Source organism: Archocentrus centrarchus, chromosome 2 (assembly GCF_007364275.1).
Source record: "Archocentrus centrarchus isolate MPI-CPG fArcCen1 chromosome 2, fArcCen1, whole genome shotgun sequence".
NCBI classification, from domain to species: Eukaryota; Metazoa; Chordata; class Actinopteri; order Cichliformes; family Cichlidae; genus Archocentrus; species Archocentrus centrarchus.
Window position 1 is genome coordinate 1,901,975 of NC_044347.1, and position 26,608 is coordinate 1,928,582.

The 26,608-nt window shown below is 44.2% G+C and overlaps 2 protein-coding genes across 2 annotated transcripts in view; one reads left to right on the forward strand and one right to left on the reverse strand.

The window, feature by feature from the left end:
* LOC115791131 (NACHT, LRR and PYD domains-containing protein 3-like) overlaps positions 1–26,608 on the reverse strand; it is a 286,561-nt gene that overhangs the window by 92,315 nt on the left and 167,638 nt on the right. The window lies entirely within an intron of this gene.
* The window catches only part of LOC115791121 (NACHT, LRR and PYD domains-containing protein 12-like), an 87,588-nt gene continuing 86,241 nt past the window's right edge, over positions 25,262–26,608 (forward strand). The window contains exons 1-3 of the mRNA XM_030745243.1: positions 25,262–25,350; positions 25,435–25,539; positions 25,614–25,727. Of these exons, the coding sequence (XP_030601103.1) occupies positions 25,262–25,350; positions 25,435–25,539; positions 25,614–25,727 (308 nt within the window). The remainder of the gene's footprint in view (positions 25,351–25,434; positions 25,540–25,613; positions 25,728–26,608) is intronic.

The window sequence follows — 26,608 nt, forward strand, 5'->3', positions numbered from 1 at the left end:
TACAGAAGCGCATTGCATTCAAGGTTAAAAAAAGAAAACAACAACAAAAACCTTGTAATTACGAGAAAAATTGTCATAATTACAAGATCTTGATGTCAACTAATGAGAAACATATAATAGCGAGATGCAAATCTCATAATTGAGATAACTGGAAACCAGCCATTTACTGCAGCTGCCCAACATTATATGGCACCCTAGTGGCCATGGATTTAAACTGAGTACTAACGTGTTTATTGAGTAATAGACTCGAGTCCTAAATCTAACCTGTACATGCTACTTACCATTTCCGAGGTCCCTCTGAATATCTGGAGGATTAGGCTGCTGTGTGCTTAGAGCAGTTGAAGGACCAGCTAAAGACAAAACACATGCATAACAAATGAGTTACAAAACATATTTTTAACAGAAATGGGTTTGTTTGAAATGGCAATGGACAGACAGACAAATCTACATAAGATGTTGTTGCTGGTGGTTGCAGATATCACTCTACAAACCCTGATCTGAACCTGTCTCCAGTGTCACCACTATATCTGCAACTTGTTGCCGTGAAGAGCTGCGACTTGCCCCACTGGTGGAAGGGACAGATTCCTCTCCATTCTCACTTTCAGTCTGTCTTTCCCTGTCATCCTGTGATCGTCTTAAGAATCAATTTAACAATCAATTTCAGATTACTGAAGTACTTTTTAACAAGAAATACAAACATTTCAATATGACAAAAAAAAAAAAAAAAAAATTAATCAGGAACAAGATGTTGGCACATACAAATGAAGTTATTATTGATACTTTTAGGGTAAACCTCACCATCTGTGTCTTTATGTCTTTCTCAACAATGTGTTTTATGTGATGGCTTCAGACTATGTGCACCACCTATCTATAAAAACATTATTAGCTATGGAATTGTTGTAGGCACAACTTATTGTGGATAGGGAAGTTATACACTATCCATGGAATGTAACTTTGCATTATACAAGTTAACTAACCATCCATACGTAAATACAAGTTTGACTTATCACCTTCCCAAATAACATCAGTTCTGATTCAGCTGTTAATTATTTATCACTTCACTGGAAGGACTAAAGCCTACCGATCTGCATATTGGTATATGAATGTGATTGTGAATGAGTTTATGTGACTGAAGTGTTAAGTTCTTTAAGTGGGTAGTATGTCTGGAAAAGCACTACATAGATTTTGTCCATTTGCATTTATAAAGAAAACCAGGTGTACAGATGAGAACTTTAGATTTGGATCAGTACCTTGAACAAGACTGATTGTGTTGCCTTATCTGTGAAAATGGAAATTCCTCCCCACAAAGAAGACATGGCGTCAGTGGTCCAATGTATGTGTTAGAAGGTCCCTCAGTTTCTTCCTACATGTAAAGGTACCAAAAATATATAAAGACTGAAGCCGCACACAAACAGCAGTTTTAAGAAGTAAAACAAATCTACATATACACACTTACATCTCTGTACATCTCTCTCTCTCTACATACATATAACACAGTTGAAAATAACAGCAAATGATGAGCTAAAAGCAGATATATTTACCTGCTCCAAGCTGAGATGGCACTGTAGAGGGCGGATGTAAAGTGGTGAATCATAGTGCTTGGTTCCTTCAGATATTGCACACTGTACCCTTCATTTGGGCACTGTATAACAGAGAGCTGGCGGCTCCTTGTGTTACCAGAGCTTTTGAGCAACTCATAGCCCCCTGCAGTCCTCAACTTTGGAAAGTTTTGATAAAGACAATCTGTTAATTCCTCACAGCTGTGAAAGTCACCTGAAAATAAACACACAATAGACACACAATATTAAGAAATCCCACTTTACCACCAAACTCTGTTATCACTGGAGTCTTTGAATTCCACTGAAAACAAGGAGAACAAATGTTATCTCTGTTTAAATTTGAAAATATGTGGCTTAAGAAAGAGAAAACACATTTCAGTGGAAGTGCACAGCTACACTGTGCTGCTCTAAAAAAACAGAGAACAAGCAGTAAATTTTCAAAATAATTCAGAAAGACCTTCAGAAGGTTTTCACCCAAATTTTCCTAAAAATTATTGTATATGTGTAGCCCGGTTAAAAAATGGGAAACTGTAATAAATAAGCTGTTCATAATAAATTTGTGATATTTGGTTAAAAACAGTTAAAAATATATTTAGTTGTGTTAAGTTCATGGCTGAAATATTAAGAATGTTAAAAACCATTTGTTTTAATTATTGTATATTTCTTTTGGTTTTAAAAACTGTATTTCTTTGAAAGAACTCTTTTTTCCGAGTGGAAGTGAAGGGGACACAGGTGGAATGGCGGAGGGAGAACGAGAGGAGACGAGAGGAGCTACCGCAGAGAAGTGGATTCCCGCAGAGATCGGAGGCAAAAGTTTATGGCTACAGACATTTTGGATTGTCGGTTAGATAAGTCAGAGACTGTGGGCCATTCTGAGAACAGCAAAAGTCGACCTGAAGTTTGCTGTGTGGAAGTTTGCTGCTCGTTGGTGAAGTGAGTAGCTAATGACTGAGCGATCGGACTGTAAGCGGCTAGTAGCTAACCCAGCTTCAAGACAGCTGCCCGGTCTGGACATTTTGTGGGCCTGGAAAAGAGATAGCATCCAAGCAACAATTAGAGTGGCCCGGGGACGCCCGTGGTTCCTCTAGTGGAGGTGAAGTCCATCTTGTTCTGCAGTGATTCCTGAGAGCTTCTGTTCTGCTCCGGAGATGAGGCCTGCTGGCTAGCTTCTTCCTGCGGGACACGTGTCTTTCAAAAAGGTACCACCATTTTATTTTGTTGCTCCAGGTGGAGTGAAACGACCACTGAGTTTTAGGTCACTACGATCTCCAGCCACGATTCAGGCCTGCAACATTTATTTTCTTTTATATTGTTTTGCCGGCATAGTGGTAAATGATAAGGATGATTTGAAATTTAAGTTGAATAACAGAAGGCACTTTAATTTTGTATTTCTCTTTTATTTTCATTGAACTATTAGTAAATTGACTCTTTTAATTTCAAATACTGGTGTGTTTATTGTGTTATAGTAAAGCTCATTCTCTTTAAGGTTTCAAGGTGGTAGTAGTAAATGTACATTCTCTGTTGCTAATCCTATTGTGTGTGAGTGTATGTTAGTTTCTGGGGGTAATTTGAGTTGAATAATCTTTAATTGTTAACAGTTACAGTAGATAGAGAAAAGAACCTAGGGCCCCATCTGCATCGTTATTTACATATATGGCAGACGGGCTACATAAAATGGAGGCACCGCTGGGATAGGTACAACCCCCCTTTTATTAGATTTCAATGGATTAGCTAAGAAACCGTAGAGAAGCAATACTCTTAAGAATGGCAGATAAGGTAAACCTTGTTTCTGAGCTGAAGAGATGGTGCAGGGGTGAAGGTTTGGATGAAGCCCATGGACTAATGGTCATTGTTCCAGAAGATACTGAAATATCCAAAATTGAAGAGACTCTTGAAACTATTAAGTGCTTAGGGCGAGTTCGTGTCAGAGGAAGGATCTTTGATGCCAGATCAGACAACCTGAAGGTTTTGTGTGAAAGTAGAGAAACTTTATCTGGCGCAAGTCTTCCTTCAGAGGTCCATCTTCCTGAGGGAAGGGGGTCCTGGCCCTTAGTCACTACAGGAAACTCCCCTGACACTGCTGATGAAGAGTTTGACAAAAAACTAAAAGGGCTATTGGCAGCTGAAGGAAAGACCATAGAGGACCTTAAAGTCCTGCTGACTACTGGTCAACGCCCCACGGACTCTACTGAGTCCATCCTCCAAGCAGTTGGGGATTTTTTGGAAAAGGCTACTAAACCTCCCTTAGAAGGTATTTATCGACGCTTACGCATTTTTTCAGGAGCACAGCCTGTCCCAGCTGGGGAAGAGCAGTTTGAGTACTGGCTCGAACAGGCATGGCTCATGATAGAAGAAAGTGAATGCACTGATAAAGAAAAAAAGCGGCGATTAATGGAAAGTTTAAAGGGGCCAGCACTGGAAATTGCAAAAGCTGTGCGAACCTCCCATCCGGATGCTAGCCCTGCTGTGTATTTGGAAGCCCTAGAAAGTGCTTTCGGAACAGCAGAATCCGGGGATGATCTGTATTTCGCATTCAGATTGATGCAGCAGCAACCTGGAGAAAAACTTTCCGATTTCCTCAGAAGGCTGGAGCGCGCTCTCTCAAAGGTCATTCAGAGAGGTGGCCTTCCCCCTAGTTGTAGGGATAGGGCTCGTTTGGAGCAACTACTCAGAGGGGCAGTGGCCTCTGACCTGATGTTAATCCAGCTACGCTTAAGAGAGCGAAAGACAGCTCCTCCTACCTTTCTGCAGCTTTTGAGTGAAGTTCGGGCTGAGGAAGAGTATGAAGCCTCTAGGATGAAACTCAAAACTTCAGTGCATCGAGTAGAAGCAACACAGACAGTGGATCTAAGACAGGCCGAGATCCAAAGTCTAAAAGCTGAAATCAAAGAGCTCAAGAGCATGGTTGCATCAGTTGGGACCAAGCCCCATGTACCTAAGGATGAATATCCCAGTGCTGGTACTGTGATCAAAGAACACACTTTTGAGAACACTCAAGAGTCTGAGCTGACATCTTTAAAAAAGCAGTTAAAGAGGTTGCAGCAAAAAGTAAATAAAAGAGTGCCTGAATCAGACACTCTGGCCCAACCAGCTACAGTTTCGACTATGGAAGCTTCTGCTAGCTCCCTCTCCAGACCCTCCAGACACACAGAGGAACAGTTCTGTTACCGGTGTGGGGAGAAAGGTCACTTTGCCGCAAAATGCCGTAATCCAGAAAATCAGAGCAAGGTCATTAGGCAACTGATTCAAGCTCTAAAGCTAGCAAAGGTACACCAACCTTCTGCAAAACCAGCAAGGGAAGAGGTTAACTGTGGTGTCAAGAGAAGTCTCGTACTTACACCACAGGACTCTGGAATCCCTGAAGGTTTGATTGGGCCACCTAGCATTGTACAGTTAAAAGTTAATGGACACTCATGCCATGCCCTGTTTGATAGTGGCTCTCAGGTCACTATAATTTTTGAGTCTTGGTACCAAAAGTACCTCCCGGATGTCCCCGTACAACCAGTGTCCGGTCTTGCTCTGTGGGGTTTGAGTGAGTCAGAGGCTAGCTATCCTTATCGTGGCTATGTAGTGGTAGACCTTGAATACCCAGCCATGGTCACAGGGACATGTCAGATTGTGACAGTTCTTGCCCTGATTTGCCCCAGTCCCCAAACTGATGACCAGACCCCAGTTATTATAGGGACAAATACCAGTCATGTCAGGAGTCTAGTGGAACAGTGTCGAGCAAGTGGCATTGATATCACACAAACTCTTGGCATACCGGCTGAGTCTAACAGTGAGCATTCAGCTGCAGAGACTACATCATCTGCCAGTGAGTCAGAGGACAGTGTTGGCATGGTGACATGGCAGGGCCCTGGCCCTCTTACTCTGCCCCCAGGTGCAGACCAGCAGGTGGTCTGCAAAGTTGATCTCACACAACCGGTTGATAAAGAGATCCTGATGCTTGACTCTTCTCCTTCGGCTCCACTTCCGGTCAGTGTGTTACTACAACCTATGGTAGTACCAGGCCATGCAGTGAATGTCAATAATTTCAGAATCCTGGTTCAGAACCAGTCTCTGAAAGAGACAGTCATACCAGTGGGCACGGTCCTGGGACACATGTACCTCACTGAGAGTGTTGCCACAGTTCCTCTGGCCAAGTCAGCATCAACATCAGACATTGATGCCAAACTGATTAATTTTGGAGATTCACCTGTCCCAGAAGAATGGAAGAGACGATTAGGAGAAAAACTGTCTCAACGATCAAATGTCTTCTCCAAGGAGGAATGGGATGTTGGGCTAGCCAGAGATGTGGAGCACACAATTCGCCTCTCTGATGATAGACCCTTTCGGCAGCGTTCCCGCCGCCTGGCTCCTGCAGACATTGAGGATGTCAGAAAGCACCTCCAACAGCTCCTGTGTGCAGGCATCATTAAGGAGTCTCGTAGTCCATATGCGTCACCAATTGTGATCGTTAGGAAGAAAAATGGGACTATAAGGATGTGCATTGACTACAGGCTACTGAATAGCCGGACAGTTCCCGATCAATACACTACACCTTGTATTGATGAAGTACTGGACTCCCTGTCTGGAAGCCAGTGGTTCTCTGTTCTCGACTTGCGGAGCGGCTATTACCAAATAGCCATGGCTGAGGAGGACAAAGAAAAAACTGCATTCATTTGTCCTCTGGGCTTTTTCCAGTTCGAAAGAATGCCTCAGGGAATAACTGGAGCCCCAGCAACTTTCCAAAGGTTAATGGAAAAGACTGTTGGAGACATGAACTTGCTGCAAGTACTGGTCTACCTCGATGACCTAATTGTCTTTGGAAGGTCCTTGGAAGAGCATGAGGAAAGGCTCCTCAAAGTTCTAGACCGACTTGCAGAGGCTGGACTGAAACTCTCTCTTGAGAAGTGTCAGTTCTGCCAGCCAAAAGTAAAGTTTCTTGGCCACATTGTATCCGCAGATGGTGTTTCACCAGACCCACAGAAAATCGAGGCAGTCATTGGCTGGCCTCAGCCAACAAACCTGAAAACATTGAAATCCTTTTTGGGTTTCTGCGGATACTATCGCAGGTTCATAGCCAACTATGCTGCCATTGTCAGACCGTTGACTGAGCTGACGAAAGGCTATGCTCCCACCCAGAAAAGTAAGAGGCAAAACAGAGACCCTACTAAGACTTACCTGAGTGAGTCCGAACCTTTTGGTGAAAGATGGGATCAGTCCTGCATAGATGCATTCCATCAGATCATCTACTGCTTGACTCATGCCCCTGTGTTAGCTTTTGCTAACCCTGAAAAGCCGTACATCCTGCATGTGGATGCAAGCTTGAAGGGGATTGGGGCTGTCCTTTATCAGGAATACCCAGAAGGATTGAGACCAGTTGCGTTTGCCAGCAGAAAGCTTAGCCAATCTGAGAAACGATACCCAGTACATCAGCTGGAGTTCCTGTCACTTAAGTGGGCTGTGGTGGACAAGTTCCATGATTATCTTTATGGGGTTCGATTCACGGTGCGCACCGATAACAATCCCTTGACGTAAGTGCTCACCACAGCCAAGCTTAGTGCAGTAGGGCATCGATGGCTTGCTGCCCTTTCCACATACGACTTTGACATCCATTACCGACCTGGAAGGCATAATATAGATGCTGACCTCCTTTCCAGAAACTTTCCAGACAGTGATAACACAGAATGGGAGGTCATTCCGCAGGCAGATGTAAAGTCAGTCTGTCAACAGGTTTGTGTCTCTGAGTCCTCAGATGGCCCCCCAAGGTACATTGATCAGTTAGGAGCTTCTCCTGCTTGTGTGCCAGACATCTACTCTTTCCCGACGTACATGGGATTGAAGTCTTTAGAGTGTCTGAGAAAACCACAGCTGGGCAGTGCCCAAAAAGAGGATGCGGTAATTAGAGCAGCTTTGCAAGCGGTTCAGAATAAACAATGGCCTGAGGATACAGAGAATAATCCAGAGCTCTCCCAGCTGAAACGAGACAAGGATAAGCTGGTAATAAAGGATGGGCTGCTTTATCGAATAAGCAGGCAACCCTCAGGTGAAGAACTCACTCAGCTTGTTCTACCTGTGGAGTTCCGTAAGATTGTGTTGACATCATTGCACGATGATTTGGGACACCTTGGCATTGAAAGGACCGCTGATCTCCTGAGGAGAAGGTTCTTTTGGCCCAAAATGTCAAGAGATGTGGAGCAGCATGTAAAGACTTGTGGAGAGTGCATTACCCGTAAGTCACCTCCGCAGAGAGCAGCTCCATTACATCAGATCCTAAGCAGTGGCCCTATGGATCTAGTATGTATTGATTTCCTTTCATTGGAACCTGATAGTAAAGGCATGAGCAGTGTATTAGTGATCACTGATCATTTCACTCGCTATGCACAAGCTTTCCCTACCAAGAACCAGAAGGCTCAGACTGTGGCAAAGATACTGGTTGACAAGTATTTTGTACATTATGGTCTGCCTTCTAGAATCCATTCAGATCAGGGCAGAGATTTCGAGAGTCACCTGATTCGAGACATGCTGAAGATGATGGGAGTGCGGAAGTCCCGAACTACTCCGTATCACCCTCAAGGAGACCCTCAACCGGAAAGGTTCAACCGGACCTTGCTTTCCATGCTTGCTACTCTGAGTGATGAGAAAAAACAACAGTGGAGTCAACATGTTGGATTTCTGGTGCATGCCTACAACAGTACTAAATGCGATGCAACAGGCTATTCCCCGTATTATCTAATGTTTGGCAGGGAAGCCCGGCTCCCAGTGGATTTGTGTTTTGGTAATGGTGAGGATGGAAAAGGAGAGAGCCATTCACGCTATGTGGCAAAGTTGAAGGAAGACCTTCAGAGAGCATATCAGCTTGCCACTGAAACTGCCAACAAGAGTCACCATAAGAACAAGAGAATGTACGACAAAAGAGTTGGCTTTCAGTCTCTCAAAGTAGGTGACAGAGTGTTACTCAAGAACTTGGGGCTTAAAGGAAAGCATAAGTTGCAAGTCCGGTGGAGTCCTGTCCCCTACACTGTAGTGGAAAAACTGCCCAATCTTCCAGTTTATAGAGTCAAACCTGAAGATGGCTGTGGAGGCGTGAAAACTATTCATCGTGACCATATCCTGCCTATTGGACAACTTGTGAGGTTGCCAAAGACTAATAGGGATTGCAGTCCACCCACCAGACCAAAGACAAGAACTTCATCTACCCAGAGATGGACCCAAAACTTACCTGAGAGTCGAGAGGTGCAAGACTCTGACTCATCCTCTGATTTAGAGTATTATAGACCAGCAAGGATTGCCGATGAATGCTCAGCAAGATTGGGGCAACAAATGTGGCAACCTGCTAGGCGGTCATCTGTTGTTTTGGAGGAAGAGAGATCGCGTTCTCAGTTAGATGAAGGTCCAGAGCTGGATCATGCTGAGCAAGAGCGTTGGACTGATCAAGACCAGCAATCTCAGGATTCTGTTCCTGATTCTGGAACTGATCTTGAGGAAGAAGATTTGGAAGGGGATGGATCTCACCATGCTAGAGCTCCAAGATATGTGAGAGAGACAGATTGCAGACATGATGAGAAAACTGAGATCCGCCCCAAGAGAACAGTGAAGCCAGTTGTTAGGCTAACGTATGACAAACCAGGTACTGCCAAAGATGAACCAATCACCATCATACATAGAGGTGTTGTCATAAAGATTGGGCAAAGCTAAAAAAAAAAAAAAAAACAGGATGCTTGCTCACACCCCCTTATGTGTTTTATGTTTTGAGATGTTTGAAGCCTGATGAGGACATCAGACGTTTAGAAGGGGGAGGGTGTAGCCCGGTTAAAAAATGGGAAACTGTAATAAATAAGCTGTTCATAATAAATTTGTGATATTTGGTTAAAAACAGTTAAAAATATATTTAGTTGTGTTAAGTTCATGGCTGAAATATTAAGAATGTTAAAAACCATTTGTTTTAATTATTGTATATTTCTTTTGGTTTTAAAAACTGTATTTCTTTGAAAGAACTCTTTTTTCCGAGTGGAAGTGAAGGGGACACAGGTGGAATGGCGGAGGGAGAACGAGAGGAGCCGAGAGGAGCTACCGCAGAGAAGTGGATTCCCGCAGAGATCGGAGGCAAAAGTTTATGGCTACAGACATTTTGGATTGTCGGTTAGATAAGTCAGAGACTGTGGGCCATTCTGAGAACAGCAAAAGTCGACCTGAAGTTTGCTGTGTGGAAGTTTGCTGCTCGTTGGTGAAGTGAGTAGCTAATGACTGAGCGATCGGACTGTAAGCGGCTAGTAGCTAACCCAGCTTCAAGACAGCTGCCCGGTCTGGACATTTTGTGGGCCTGGAAAAGAGATAGCATCCAAGCAACAATTAGAGTGGCCCGGGGACGCCCGTGGTTCCTCTAGTGGAGGTGAAGTCCATCTTGTTCTGCAGTGATTCCTGAGAGCTTCTGTTCTGCTCCGGAGATGAGGCCTGCTGGCTAGCTTCTTCCTGCGGGACACGTGTCTTTCAAAAAGGTACCACCATTTTATTTTGTTGCTCCAGGTGGAGTGAAACGACCACTGAGTTTTAGGGCACTACGATCTCCAGCCACGATTCAGGCCTGCAACATTTATTTTCTTTTATATTGTTTTGCCGGCATAGTGGTAAATGATAAGGATGATTTGAAATTTAAGTTGAATAACAGAAGGCACTTTAATTTTGTATTTCTCTTTTATTTTCATTGAACTATTAGTAAATTGACTCTTTTAATTTCAAATACTGGTGTGTTTATTGTGTTATAGTAAAGCTCATTCTCTTTAAGGTTTCAAGGTGGTAGTAGTAAATGTACATTCTCTGTTGCTAATCCTATTGTGTGTGAGTGTATGTTAGTTTCTGGGGGTAATTTGAGTTGAATAATCTTTAATTGTTAACAGTTACAGTAGATAGAGAAAAGAACCTAGGGCCCCATCTGCATCGTTATTTACATATATGGCAGACGGGCTACATAAAATGGAGGCACCGCTGGGATAGGTACAACCCCCCTTTTATTAGATTTCAATGGATTAGCTAAGAAACCGTAGAGAAGCAATACTCTTAAGAATGGCAGATAAGGTAAACCTTGTTTCTGAGCTGAAGAGATGGTGCAGGGGTGAAGGTTTGGATGAAGCCCATGGACTAATGGTCATTGTTCCAGAAGATACTGAAATATCCAAAATTGAAGAGACTCTTGAAACTATTAAGTGCTTAGGGCGAGTTCGTGTCAGAGGAAGGATCTTTGATGCCAGATCAGACAACCTGAAGGTTTTGTGTGAAAGTAGAGAAACTTTATCTGGCGCAAGTCTTCCTTCAGAGGTCCATCTTCCTGAGGGAAGGGGGTCCTGGCCCTTAGTCACTACAGGAAACTCCCCTGACACTGCTGATGAAGAGTTTGACAAAAAACTAAAAGGGCTATTGGCAGCTGAAGGAAAGACCATAGAGGACCTTAAAGTCCTGCTGACTACTGGTCAACGCCCCACGGACTCTACTGAGTCCATCCTCCAAGCAGTTGGGGATTTTTTGGAAAAGGCTACTAAACCTCCCTTAGAAGGTATTTATCGACGCTTACGCATTTTTTCAGGAGCACAGCCTGTCCCAGCTGGGGAAGAGCAGTTTGAGTACTGGCTCGAACAGGCATGGCTCATGATAGAAGAAAGTGAATGCACTGATAAAGAAAAAAAGCGGCGATTAATGGAAAGTTTAAAGGGGCCAGCACTGGAAATTGCAAAAGCTGTGCGAACCTCCCATCCGGATGCTAGCCCTGCTGTGTATTTGGAAGCCCTAGAAAGTGCTTTCGGAACAGCAGAATCCGGGGATGATCTGTATTTCGCATTCAGATTGATGCAGCAGCAACCTGGAGAAAAACTTTCCGATTTCCTCAGAAGGCTGGAGCGCGCTCTCTCAAAGGTCATTCAGAGAGGTGGCCTTCCCCCTAGTTGTAGGGATAGGGCTCGTTTGGAGCAACTACTCAGAGGGGCAGTGGCCTCTGACCTGATGTTAATCCAGCTACGCTTAAGAGAGCGAAAGACAGCTCCTCCTACCTTTCTGCAGCTTTTGAGTGAAGTTCGGGCTGAGGAAGAGTATGAAGCCTCTAGGATGAAACTCAAAACTTCAGTGCATCGAGTAGAAGCAACACAGACAGTGGATCTAAGACAGGCCGAGATCCAAAGTCTAAAAGCTGAAATCAAAGAGCTCAAGAGCATGGTTGCATCAGTTGGGACCAAGCCCCATGTACCTAAGGATGAATATCCCAGTGCTGGTACTGTGATCAAAGAACACACTTTTGAGAACACTCAAGAGTCTGAGCTGACATCTTTAAAAAAGCAGTTAAAGAGGTTGCAGCAAAAAGTAAATAAAAGAGTGCCTGAATCAGACACTCTGGCCCAACCAGCTACAGTTTCGACTATGGAAGCTTCTGCTAGCTCCCTCTCCAGACCCTCCAGACACACAGAGGAACAGTTCTGTTACCGGTGTGGGGAGAAAGGTCACTTTGCCGCAAAATGCCGTAATCCAGAAAATCAGAGCAAGGTCATTAGGCAACTGATTCAAGCTCTAAAGCTAGCAAAGGTACACCAACCTTCTGCAAAACCAGCAAGGGAAGAGGTTAACTGTGGTGTCAAGAGAAGTCTCGTACTTACACCACAGGACTCTGGAATCCCTGAAGGTTTGATTGGGCCACCTAGCATTGTACAGTTAAAAGTTAATGGACACTCATGCCATGCCCTGTTTGATAGTGGCTCTCAGGTCACTATAATTTTTGAGTCTTGGTACCAAAAGTACCTCCCGGATGTCCCCGTACAACCAGTGTCCGGTCTTGCTCTGTGGGGTTTGAGTGAGTCAGAGGCTAGCTATCCTTATCGTGGCTATGTAGTGGTAGACCTTGAATACCCAGCCATGGTCACAGGGACATGTCAGATTGTGACAGTTCTTGCCCTGATTTGCCCCAGTCCCCAAACTGATGACCAGACCCCAGTTATTATAGGGACAAATACCAGTCATGTCAGGAGTCTAGTGGAACAGTGTCGAGCAAGTGGCATTGATATCACACAAACTCTTGGCATACCGGCTGAGTCTAACAGTGAGCATTCAGCTGCAGAGACTACATCATCTGCCAGTGAGTCAGAGGACAGTGTTGGCATGGTGACATGGCAGGGCCCTGGCCCTCTTACTCTGCCCCCAGGTGCAGACCAGCAGGTGGTCTGCAAAGTTGATCTCACACAACCGGTTGATAAAGAGATCCTGATGCTTGACTCTTCTCCTTCGGCTCCACTTCCGGTCAGTGTGTTACTACAACCTATGGTAGTACCAGGCCATGCAGTGAATGTCAATAATTTCAGAATCCTGGTTCAGAACCAGTCTCTGAAAGAGACAGTCATACCAGTGGGCACGGTCCTGGGACACATGTACCTCACTGAGAGTGTTGCCACAGTTCCTCTGGCCAAGTCAGCATCAACATCAGACATTGATGCCAAACTGATTAATTTTGGAGATTCACCTGTCCCAGAAGAATGGAAGAGACGATTAGGAGAAAAACTGTCTCAACGATCAAATGTCTTCTCCAAGGAGGAATGGGATGTTGGGCTAGCCAGAGATGTGGAGCACACAATTCGCCTTTCTGATGATAGACCCTTTCGGCAGCGTTCCCGCCGCCTGGCTCCTGCAGACATTGAGGATGTCAGAAAGCACCTCCAACAGCTCCTGTGTGCAGGCATCATTAAGGAGTCTCGTAGTCCATATGCGTCACCAATTGTGATCGTTAGGAAGAAAAATGGGACTATAAGGATGTGCATTGACTACAGGCTACTGAATAGCCGGACAGTTCCCGATCAATACACTACACCTTGTATTGATGAAGTACTGGACTCCCTGTCTGGAAGCCAGTGGTTCTCTGTTCTCGACTTGCGGAGCGGCTATTACCAAATAGCCATGGCTGAGGAGGACAAAGAAAAAACTGCATTCATTTGTCCTCTGGGCTTTTTCCAGTTCGAAAGAATGCCTCAGGGAATAACTGGAGCCCCAGCAACTTTCCAAAGGTTAATGGAAAAGACTGTTGGAGACATGAACTTGCTGCAAGTACTGGTCTACCTCGATGACCTAATTGTCTTTGGAAGGTCCTTGGAAGAGCATGAGGAAAGGCTCCTCAAAGTTCTAGACCGACTTGCAGAGGCTGGACTGAAACTCTCTCTTGAGAAGTGTCAGTTCTGCCAGCCAAAAGTAAAGTTTCTTGGCCACATTGTATCCGCAGATGGTGTTTCACCAGACCCACAGAAAATCGAGGCAGTCATTGGCTGGCCTCAGCCAACAAACCTGAAAACATTGAAATCCTTTTTGGGTTTCTGCGGATACTATCGCAGGTTCATAGCCAACTATGCTGCCATTGTCAGACCGTTGACTGAGCTGACGAAAGGCTATGCTCCCACCCAGAAAAGTAAGAGGCAAAACAGAGACCCTACTAAGACTTACCTGAGTGAGTCCGAACCTTTTGGTGAAAGATGGGATCAGTCCTGCATAGATGCATTCCATCAGATCATCTACTGCTTGACTCATGCCCCTGTGTTAGCTTTTGCTAACCCTGAAAAGCCGTACATCCTGCATGTGGATGCAAGCTTGAAGGGGATTGGGGCTGTCCTTTATCAGGAATACCCAGAAGGATTGAGACCAGTTGCGTTTGCCAGCAGAAAGCTTAGCCAATCTGAGAAACGATACCCAGTACATCAGCTGGAGTTCCTGTCACTTAAGTGGGCTGTGGTGGACAAGTTCCATGATTATCTTTATGGGGTTCGATTCACGGTGCGCACCGATAACAATCCCTTGACGTATGTGCTCACCACAGCCAAGCTTAGTGCAGTAGGGCATCGATGGCTTGCTGCCCTTTCCACATACGACTTTGACATCCATTACCGACCTGGAAGGCATAATATAGATGCTGACCTCCTTTCCAGAAACTTTCCAGACAGTGATAACACAGAATGGGAGGTCATTCCGCAGGCAGATGTAAAGTCAGTCTGTCAACAGGTTTGTGTCTCTGAGTCCTCAGATGGCCCCCCAAGGTACATTGATCAGTTAGGAGCTTCTCCTGCTTGTGTGCCAGACATCTACTCTTTCCCGACGTACATGGGATTGAAGTCTTTAGAGTGTCTGAGAAAACCACAGCTGGTCAGTGCCCAAAAAGAGGATGCGGTAATTAGAGCAGCTTTGCAAGCGGTTCAGAATAAACAATGGCCTGAGGATACAGAGAATAATCCAGAGCTCTCCCAGCTGAAACGAGACAAGGATAAGCTGGTAATAAAGGATGGGCTGCTTTATCGAATAAGCAGGCAACCCTCAGGTGAAGAACTCACTCAGCTTGTTCTACCTGTGGAGTTCCGTAAGATTGTGTTGACATCATTGCACGATGATTTGGGACACCTTGGCATTGAAAGGACCGCTGATCTCCTGAGGAGAAGGTTCTTTTGGCCCAAAATGTCAAGAGATGTGGAGCAGCATGTAAAGACTTGTGGAGAGTGCATTACCCGTAAGTCACCTCCGCAGAGAGCAGCTCCATTACATCAGATCCTAAGCAGTGGCCCTATGGATCTAGTATGTATTGATTTCCTTTCATTGGAACCTGATAGTAAAGGCATGAGCAGTGTATTAGTGATCACTGATCATTTCACTCGCTATGCACAAGCTTTCCCTACCAAGAACCAGAAGGCTCAGACTGTGGCAAAGATACTGGTTGACAAGTATTTTGTACATTATGGTCTGCCTTCTAGAATCCATTCAGATCAGGGCAGAGATTTCGAGAGTCACCTGATTCGAGACATGCTGAAGATGATGGGAGTGCGGAAGTCCCGAACTACTCCGTATCACCCTCAAGGAGACCCTCAACCGGAAAGGTTCAACCGGACCTTGCTTTCCATGCTTGCTACTCTGAGTGATGAGAAAAAACAACAGTGGAGTCAACATGTTGGATTTCTGGTGCATGCCTACAACAGTACTAAATGCGATGCAACAGGCTATTCCCCGTATTATCTAATGTTTGGCAGGGAAGCCCGGCTCCCAGTGGATTTGTGTTTTGGTAATGGTGAGGATGGAAAAGGAGAGAGCCATTCACGCTATGTGGCAAAGTTGAAGGAAGACCTTCAGAGAGCATATCAGCTTGCCACTGAAACTGCCAACAAGAGTCACCATAAGAACAAGAGAATGTACGACAAAAGAGTTGGCTTTCAGTCTCTCAAAGTAGGTGACAGAGTGTTACTCAAGAACTTGGGGCTTAAAGGAAAGCATAAGTTGCAAGTCCGGTGGAGTCCTGTCCCCTACACTGTAGTGGAAAAACTGCCCAATCTTCCAGTTTATAGAGTCAAACCTGAAGATGGCTGTGGAGGCGTGAAAACTATTTATCGTGACCATATCCTGCCTATTGGACAACTTGTGAGGTTGCCAAAGACTAATAGGGATTGCAGTCCACCCACCAGACCAAAGACAAGAACTTCATCTACCCAGAGATGGACCCAAAACTTACCTGAGAGTCGAGAGGTGCAAGACTCTGACTCATCCTCTGATTTAGAGTATTATAGACCAGCAAGGATTGCCGATGAATGCTCAGCAAGATTGGGGCAACAAATGTGGCAACCTGCTAGGCGGTCATCTGTTGTTTTGGAGGAAGAGAGATCGCGTTCTCAGTTAGATGAAGGTCCAGAGCTGGATCATGCTGAGCAAGAGCGTTGGACTGATCAAGACCAGCAATCTCAGGATTCTGTTCCTGATTCTGGAACTGATCTTGAGGAAGAAGATTTGGAAGGGGATGGATCTCACCATGCTAGAGCTCCAAGATATGTGAGAGAGACAGATTGCAGACATGATGAGAAAACTGAGATCCGCCCCAAGAGAACAGTGAAGCCAGTTGTTAGGCTAACGTATGACAAACCAGGTACTGCCAAAGATGAACCAATCACCATCATACATATAGGTGTTGTCATAAAGATTGGGCAAAGCTAAAAAAAAAAAAAAAACAGGATGCTTGCTCACACCCCCTTATGTGTTTTATGTTTTGAGATGTTTGAAGCCTGATGAGGACATCAGACGTTTAGAAGGGGGAGGGTGTAGCCCGGTTAAAAAATGGGAAACTGTAATAAATAAGCTGTTCATAATAAATTTGTGATATTTGGTTAAAAACAGTTAAAAATATATTTAGTTGTGTTAAGTTCATGGCTGAAATATTAAGAATGTTAAAAACCATTTGTTTTAATTATTGTATATTTCTTTTGGTTTTAAAAACTGTATTTCTTTGAAAGAACTCTTTTTTCCGAGTGGAAGTGAAGGGGACACAGGTGGAATGGCGGAGGGAGAACGAGAGGAGACGAGAGGAGCTACCGCAGAGAAGTGGATTCCCGCAGAGATCGGAGGCAAAAGTTTATGGCTACAGACATTTTGGATTGTCAGTTAGATAAGTCAGAGACTGTGGGCCATTCTGAGAACAGCAAAAGTCGACCTGAAGTTTGCTGTGTGGAAGTTTGCTGCTCGTTGGTGAAGTGAGTAGCTAATGACTGAGCGATCGGACTGTAAGCGGCTAGTAGCTAACCCAGCTTCAAGACAGCTGCCCGGTCTGGACATTTTGTGGGCCTGGAAAAGAGATAGCATCCAAGCAACAATTAGAGTGGCCCGGGGACGCCCGTGGTTCCTCTAGTGGAGGTGAAGTCCATCTTGTTCTGCAGTGATTCCTGAGAGCTTCTGTTCTGCTCCGGAGATGAGGCCTGCTGGCTAGCTTCTTCCTGCGGGACACGTGTCTTTCAAAAAGGTACCACCATTTTATTTTGTTGCTCCAGGTGGAGTGAAACGACCACTGAGTTTTAGGTCACTACGATCTCCAGCCACGATTCAGGCCTGCAACATTTATTTTCTTTTATATTGTTTTGCCGGCATAGTGGTAAATGATAAGGATGATTTGAAATTTAAGTTGAATAACAGAAGGCACTTTAATTTTGTATTTCTCTTTTATTTTCATTGAACTATTAGTAAATTGACTCTTTTAATTTCAAATACTGGTGTGTTTATTGTGTTATAGTAAAGCTCATTCTCTTTAAGGTTTCAAGGTGGTAGTAGTAAATGTACATTCTCTGTTGCTAATCCTATTGTGTGTGAGTGTATGTTAGTTTCTGGGGGTAATTTGAGTTGAATAATCTTTAATTGTTAACAGTTACAGTAGATAGAGAAAAGAACCTAGGGCCCCATCTGCATCGTTATTTACATATATGGCAGACGGGCTACATATGTTACCATACAGTCTTGCTTTTTGGAGAGACAGAACCAGGACGTTGTTACAATATACACATTACATTATGGAAATACAATATTTTTTTCTACTGTCTTAGAGCAGCAAAATAGTTCAAGCAACAATAACGTAGATAACATACCTCGCTGCCCTTTGGAGACGTTCCTTCTCTGGTCGCCTCGGAACAAATGTTGAATCTTTTCACCCAAGGCAACAAAAAATGTGTGTATATGTGGCGAGGCTGACAGTTGCATTGCTGCGTCTTTGATGCCTTCTACTTGATCTGCTTGTAAACAGTTTTGACACCTCAACTGGGGATGGAAATAGTGAAATGTACCTAGCACCACAGTTGCATGTCTTCTCAAGAAAATATTTTCAGCATATATATTAGCTTACCATCAACAAGATGTCGTCCTGCAACATTTGACATTCCAGGTGTTGTTGACACTGTGAATATATTGACATATATGTACAAGAGTAGAAATGTGTAAACTCTTACAAGTATTTGAATGTGTATCTTTAAGCTTCCCAACCCTGCAATAAAAGATTACATGGACATGTGTTAAAATGTATCAGATTTTGAATTATAAGATCTCTGTTCACCATCAGTGAATGATTTATCTTGTCAAAGCTACAAATGCACAAATTATACTTATATACAAGGCTACATTCACCTTGCAAGTGTTAAAGCTCATCTAAAGTTGTTGCCTGAAATCCTTTTTTTTTCTTGTTTGTTTGTTTGGTCGGTCATAGTACCATTTAAATGAGACCATTATCAGTTCAGACTGAACATTTCAAGTCCATCACACAGGACTGCATTATAGCAGTGGATGTAACTGTTTCATTAATTAAGGTGACCAGATTTCTGAAATACAACCAGGTGCCGTTGTACTCTCGACTCATCTTGCCTTTTTTAAAGAAAAGTTTCATTTATATTTTATTTGAGTCCTCATCTTCAGCAAAGCAACCCAAACGATGAAATCGGGGACGTTTCATCATTGTATGCCAATTGGTGAGCGTAAGCTAAGTAAAATCCCCAACTTAGGCATTAAAACTTATGATGATGATGATGATGATGATGATGATGATGATGATGATACTTTATTGATCCCACAATGGGGAAATTACAGTTAACAGAACTCCATCCAAGAAGACAAACAGAACAAACATGGGGAGATAGGTGAACTGTGGCCATGCTGCCCCCTTTCTGGAGGCACTGCCATTAAAAAGACAGAAACAATAGTGAAACATATAGAGATGAGTGAGGAAAAAAATCATCTCATACTTTATATACATACGCACATACACAGTATAAGGTTACAAAAACCTCTGCGACAGAGCAGAAACATAGCATGGGAGCACTAGGGTGGGGAGGGATGGACAGGAGAGTAAAATCAATATTAAGGAACAGGAAGTGAAGCTCAGCTCTTTTAAGACAGGGCCGGAGTTTTGGCTCTGTGCTCACAGCTCTGGGCCAATGATGCCCTTGTTCTGATAACATCTCCTCCTACTAAAAGTAAAGACTCCCTCAGCAGCTAAACTGAAGTTTAGCCAATCATTTGGGTTCTCTGTCACTGCCATGTGTGTTGTCACTATTGTCGCTACTGAATGTTACACTTTAACTTGGGCACTAATTACAGTAACTGTAAGTCATAGTCAACATGAGTGGTTGCAGTGGTCTAACAGTGAGCATACACTGTATGTTTGAATACAGCTACAAGTCAGGCAACAGGCAGCAGCACAGCAACTGAGACAGCTCGTTCACTGGGTGTTACATCAGTAGATATGTTTTTAATGTCAGCACAGTTATAATTCTGTCAAATATTTACAAATACTGTATCACAATAGTCACATGTTCATCTTGGCCTGTTCAGCTGGGATGTTTTTATTTGTGAATAGTAGCTTGCATACTGACCCAATTTCCATTTGAATAAAATGTTGCCAAATATTTGACTTTTTTCAAAGGAATTCCAAGAATACCGGCCCTATCTGTTATTTAAAGTAATCTTTCTATTGTTTAAAAGTGACTGAACCAGTGGAGCGTACACTGCGACTGACGGGAAAGACAACATGAGGGAAACAGGAACTAACACTGATAGCCAAACCACAAACAATGACAAACTAAAATTCATAACTAAACAACACAACAAGTGCACTGGGCCAACGACCCAGGATCATCACAAAATTCACAAATTGTTGGTTTTGATTGATTGATTTGCTTAAAGGTTTGTGTTGCAGCAGGAAAAGAAGCTGCTGACAGCCAGAGCATGACTGTCCACGATGACAGTGGAACCATATACCAGTGTGAGGCACCAGCAGCTACTTTTACTGCAGCACCTTACCTGCACAGGTAGGATTATTAATGCAGGACTTGGACTTTATTGTACTTTTACTGCAGTAAAGAATCTGAATCCTTCTTCCAGCTCTGCAGATGACTGACAGCCTGATCCCAGGTCAGCTCTAATGAGAACAGCAGTGCAAACTAATATTAAAGCAGCATTTCATCCTCCCTCTGTGTGTTTGGATCAACATCCTGAACCAGAATCAGATTCCTGTCTCTGACCTGAGAGCTAACCAGAACACTGATGATGCATTCAGGTCCCTGCAGCAGTCTGTGGTCTCCACATGAGCGCCAAAGTCCACAAGTCCTCTGAAGCTGCTGCTGTCCAGTTTAGGAGAGCTTTGAGATGAGAGCAGAGGGCTGGACTACGGAGCAGATTAACAGGTTAGTGAGCTGTGCTGAAGCTCCTCTGATGGCTGCTGTGATGCGGACTGTATGAAGGAGGACATGAGTGACAGACAGCTGCTCCAGGATCAGCAGGAGGGGAGGAGTGCGATGAAGAAAAGCTGGCAGCAGCTCAGATCCCAGGTCAGGAACTGCTCCACACTTTAAGTCGGCTCTTTGTGGAGCAGCAAACTGGGAGTTTTCCTCCTCTCAGGACTTTCCCTGAAGCTGCTTCCTGGATCAGAGTCCAGATGTGAGCTGTGACTGTGTGGATGCAGCTGTGTGCTTCCACAGTCAGACTGACGTGTGTTTGGAGAGAGGCTGAAATCCAGGAAGGATCCACAGGATCAGCTGTTTGTGTTCATGTGAGCGTCACTGTGAAGCACAAAAGCCACATTTGGCTTTTGTCACGTTTCTCAAAAACGATACGGGCCTCGACACAGGCTTCATTTGGACACACCCTATTAAGTCGGCACAGGCCTCGGGCTTCAGTACAAGACCTAACATCACTGCTTGAAGTGTGGCTGTCAGAGCTGAGCAGGGATCAGTGTGTTGACTCTGAGCCAGTCTGAGCAGTCAGATGGCATATTTTGGAGCGAACACATGAAGGTGTGGCCTTCTCGCACTCTGCAGGTGGAGCCCCGCCTCCTTCCAGGAATCAGCTCACCTGTGTGTCAGTGTTTAGAATCCAGGTGTGGAGTGGAGCTTCTTCTTCTTCTTCTGTTTGCAGAAACTGTAAGTTTGCTTTGTTTCCTCCTTTAACAGTTTGTCTTCAGGAACTTTACTGTTTGTTTCTGGAATGTTTGGAGCAGATGTTCAGCTCTGATTTCAGGACAAACTTGTGTTTGAAGACAAATCCACATGATTATAGATTATTGATTCATTACAATCAGTTTGATGAGCAGCTGATGTTTGGTTGATTTTTTTTTTTCAGGAAATGTCCTATCCTGGCTTCCATACACTGGCTGCCTGTACATTTTAGAGTTCTGTTTAAGATTCTCTTACTTGTGTTTAAATGTTTGCATGATCTGGCTCCATCCGATCTCTCTGAGCTGCTTAATCCATATCTCCCAACTCGCTGCCGTAGGTCAGCTGATCAGCTGTTCCTAGTGGTACCGAGGTCAAAATTGAAACACAGAGGAGATAGAGCTTTTAGTATTGCTGCTCCTAAGTTAGGGAATGACTTGCCATTACATATTAAGAGTGCACCTTTGTTGTCAACTTTTAAAACTCTTCTTAAGACACATTTTTATTCTCTGGCTTTTTAAGCACATTGAGATTTTTATTGTTTGACTTTTATTGCTTCTGTTTGTGTTCTTGGTGGTTTTCTTGTTTTCTTGTACAGCACTTTGTTGCAGTTTCTGTTTTTAAAGTGCTTTAAAATGATCAAAGTAAAGAAACAGACTGTGTGTGTGTGTTTTCTTCCATTAAATAAAGCACACACACACACACACACACACACACACACACACACACACACACACACACACACACAGCAGTGTGCTACTGTTTCCTGTTGGTCCTTTCAAAATGAAATGACAGTGATGTTGTAATGTGTGTGGTTGCAGTCAGGTTATTAAGTTCATATTTCCTTGATGGATCATTGAATCCACTTGTGTTGCTGTTTAATTGTCATCAATGAATGAGCCTCAGACTGGAGTCTGAGCAGCGCCCCCTGCTGGTTCCCTCTGAGTGTTGCTGTCAGTCTGCAGTGATCCTGTAGGATGGATCTGTGCTGCTGTAGTTGGTCCCTCACAGCTACACACAGTTATTGTGAGTTCAGTGTCATGCGTGCACAAACCTTCATTCATTGGTCAGTTTCAGCTGCTGCTCACAGACCTGAGAACAAGGAGAAGTTAGTTCCACACTGACAGGTGCAGACGAGGAAGACGCTCGTCTCGGCGCGTTCGCCTCCTTCATCGTGTGACCGCGTTTCCATCTGGACTCAAACTGATGTGAGCACTTTAGCTGCAGGGCAGGTGTGACGCAGCGATGCTGCACAGCCTCAGTGTTCAGGTGTGAGTCAGACAGTGTGATAGAGACAATGATGTGTGTGTTCATCAGAGCTCCATCAAACTGCTTCACAGTGACGCTCACATGAACACAAACAGCTGATCCTGTGGATCCTTCCTGGATTTCAGCCTCTCTCCAAACACACGTCAGTCTGACTGTGGAAGCACACAGCTGCATCCACACAGTCACAGCTCACATCTGGACTCTGATCCAGGAAGCAGCTTCAGGGAAAGTCCTGAGAGGAGGAAAACTCCCAGTTTGCTGCTCCACAAAGAGCCGACTTAAAGTGTGGAGCAGTTCCTGACCTGGGATCTGAGCTGCTGCCAGCTTTTCTTCATCGCACTCCTCCCCTCCTGCTGATCCTGGAGCAGCTGTCTGTCACTCATGTCCTCCTTCATACAGTCCGCATCACAGCAGCCATCAGAGGAGCTTCAGCACAGCTCACTAACCTGTTAATCTGCTCCGTAGTCCAGCCCTCTGCTCTCATCTCAAAGCTCTCCTAAACTGGACAGCAGCAGCTTCAGAGGACTTGTGGACTTTGGCGCTCATGTGGAGACCACAGACTGCTGCAGGGACCTGAATGCATCATCAGTGTTCTGGTTAGCTCTCAGGTCAGAGACAGGAATCTGATTCTGGTTCAGGATGTTGATCCAAACACACAGAGGGAGGATGAAATGCTGCTTTAATATTAGTTTGCACTGCTGTTCTCATTAGAGCTGACCTGGGATCAGGCTGTCAGTCATCTGCAGAGCTGGAAGAAGGATTCAGATTCTTTACTGCAGTAAAAGTACAATAAAGTCCAAGTCCTGCATTAATAATCCTACCTGTGCAGGTAAGGTGCTGCAGTAAAAGTAGCTGCTGGTGCCTCACACTGGTATATGGTTCCACTGTCATCGTGGACAGTCATGCTCTGGCTGTCAGCAGCTTCTTTTCCTGCTGCAACACAAACCTTTAAGCAAATCAATCAATCAAAACCAACAATTTGTGAATTTTGTGATGATCCTGGGTCGTTGGCCCAGTGCACTTGTTGTGTTGTTTAGTTATGAATTTTAGTTTGTCATTGTTTGTGGTTTGGCTATCAGTGTTAGTTCCTGTTTCCCTCATGTTGTCTTTCCCGTCAGTCGCAGTGTACGCTCCACTGGTTCAGTCACTTTTAAACAATAGAAAGATTACTTTAAATAACAGATAGGGCCGGTATTCTTGGAATTCCTTTGAAAAAAGTCAAATATTTGGCAACATTTTATTCAAATGGAAATTGGGTCAGTATGCAAGCTACTATTCACAAATAAAAACATCCCAGCTGAACAGGCCAAGATGAACATGTGACTATTGTGATACAGTATTTGTAAATATTTGACAGAATTATAACTGTGCTGACATTAAAAACATATCTACTGATGTAACACCCAGTGAACGAGCTGTCTCAGTTGCTGTGCTGCTGCCTGTTGCCTGACTTGTAGCTGTATTCAAACATACAGTGTATGCTCACTGTTAGACCACTGCAACCACTCATGTTGACTATGACTTACAGTTACTGTAATTAGTGCCCAAGTTAAAGTGTAACATTCAGTAGCGACAATAGTGACAACACATATGGCAGTGACAGAGAACCCAAATGATTGGCTAAACTTCAGTTCTTCAGTGAGTGGTGACGATCTGAGCGAAGAGTGAAGGTCCTTCTGCATCAGCTTCCACAGGCCTCTCTGACAAAGAGAGATTACCTGTTACTGTCTGTACAGCATACCCAAAACACGGAGACGCAGACAGACTACTACAAAGATGTTATGTACTACTACAATAAGAGATTGTTACAATGCTGCAGCATCCACGATGACATTACTAGGCAACTTTAAGTTAGCTAGCCGCTCGCTAGTACCTATCAGGTTTTTGCAGCATTGAGATGGTGGGGGCAGTGGTGAAGAGCTCAAAGAAAGAGGGGTTACAAAATACTACACGTATTATAACAAGTATTTTTTCTTTTTTTTATTGAAGCAGAGGTGCCCCCCCCCTCTGGCAGATGGAGCTCTAGGTGTTGGCCTGTATTGCCTACACCGGCCCTGCTGGCGACTGAAGGCAGCTTTTCCTGCCTCCTCCAGTCTGTGGAGGAGGCAGGGTGGAGCCACTGGGCTCCCGCTCACTGATGCACTGAATGTGGCCTGGGCTTGGCTGGAGAGCCGGAACAACTGCTGTCAGATTAAATGGCGAGGATCAAACCTGAAGTTCTGACAACCAGCAGATGAATAATTCAGCTTTAAAAACATTTATTTGATTGTTTGTTTTTTTTAAGTACACAAGTTTAACTGGTGACATTCTGACACCACAACGCAGAAGAACACCTGCTTCACCTGCTTCCTGCCACCAACTTTAGTCAGTGTAGCTCTGAGGCTGAAAGCAGGTATCTGCTAGCAGTCAGAGTGTGAAGCCTCTGTCAGCAGCAGCTTGGTCCTGGGCATTGTTCCTGAAATAAAGCTGCTCTCTGCATTTCTACAGTCATGTTGGACCTGTTGGTCTGTAGGACTCCAGGAATGGAGACATTTGGAGGCTGAAATCGGCTCTCTGGGACACTTTTTGTAGTGAACTGATGAAAGCTGTGTCTCACATGGAGTGGATGTTAGTCCAACACATCAGACATGAGCTCTGCAACTGTCAGTTGATGTGAGCGTGAATGATGTGTGTTTCCTCTGCAGGTGAAGGTAGAAAGTGTGTGTGAGCTGGTGTGAATTCAGCAGCATGGATCAGTGTGAGGACAGAGAGGAGGGAGTCCCTCCCTCTAAAACCACTCTGTGTGGGGAACATGAGAGCCAGACCAAAGCTCAGAGGTGAGATGACCATCTCTAACTGTCCATGACTCTTCTCCATGTCACAGCTCAGCACTCACATCACTGCTGCATCATTATTCACAGGAACCCACCTGGACCTGGACCTGAACCCAGTTGTGTGTCCTTAAATCGGAATGTGTTGATGGATGTCATTAGTAGATTTGAGCAAAAGCAGTCATCAAAAACAAAGTAAGTTGCTGTCAGTACTATAATATATAAAATGATCTATAGATTTTTTTAAAGATTTGAGCTTGAATTATCAGGATCCTTCAGATCATCCAACCTCAACCTAAGCCCAGCTGTGTGTCCTTAAAGAGTGACCGGCCTGCAGAGCGTTACATTGATCTTAAAGGTCAGCGTGGATCTGCTGCAGAGAGGTGAGCTGTCAGTAACATGAACTCTTTGATTTAACTGCTTGATGTTGTTGGATAGAAACTGCAGTGCAAACACGTCGTTCCCTCAATCCCATTGAAACTGTCTCTGAAAAACAAGCCTTTGGTTTCTAAAGAGCTGAAAATCCACTTCAGCAAACAGGAAGTGAAACCTGTTCCATGTGGGCGGTCCCACCACCTGTCAGTCTCAGCAGACATCGGTCAGTTTAAGGCTCAGAGTCCAAACACTCTGTGCAGGAAGTGTTGGACTCTAACAGGAAGTGTGTGAGACGCCTCTGAGGGGCTTTGCTTGGTAAGGAAACACTTCACATCACAAATATTAATGGTGCAGAAAATCCACAGATCTGAGAACAGAAACATGTGAGATTGAGCCGCTCATTAAATGGAGACATTAACCTTCCAATGTGAACATTACAATAGTAAAAACAGATGTGAATCTGGTTTAAATGTGTGTAAACAGCAGCGTGAGTGAACATGAATGAATGAATGTGATTGAGAGTTCAGCTTCGTACCTGCCTGTTCATTTATGAAGCTACGAGGAGTTTTTGGTGCCAGTTTTCCTCCAATAAACTGTGATGATGATTTCAAAGGATTCATATGAAATCAGGGACGGCTGTGCTGGACTTCAGGAGGCGTTCCCAACAAACAGGAAGTAAAGACTGAGCTGAATATTTGCTCTGTAAAATCATTTCTTTGTTGTTGTTCTCTAACAGCACACAGCAGTCTGCTGTTGTGTTGTTGTTGGCACACAAAGCACCTGTGAGTTTACCTGCTGAGGCTACAACACTAAAGAAGGATGCAGGTGGCCGCACTGATGCCTGTTCATCATTTCACCAACGTGAATCTGTGCAGGAAATGTTCTTGTT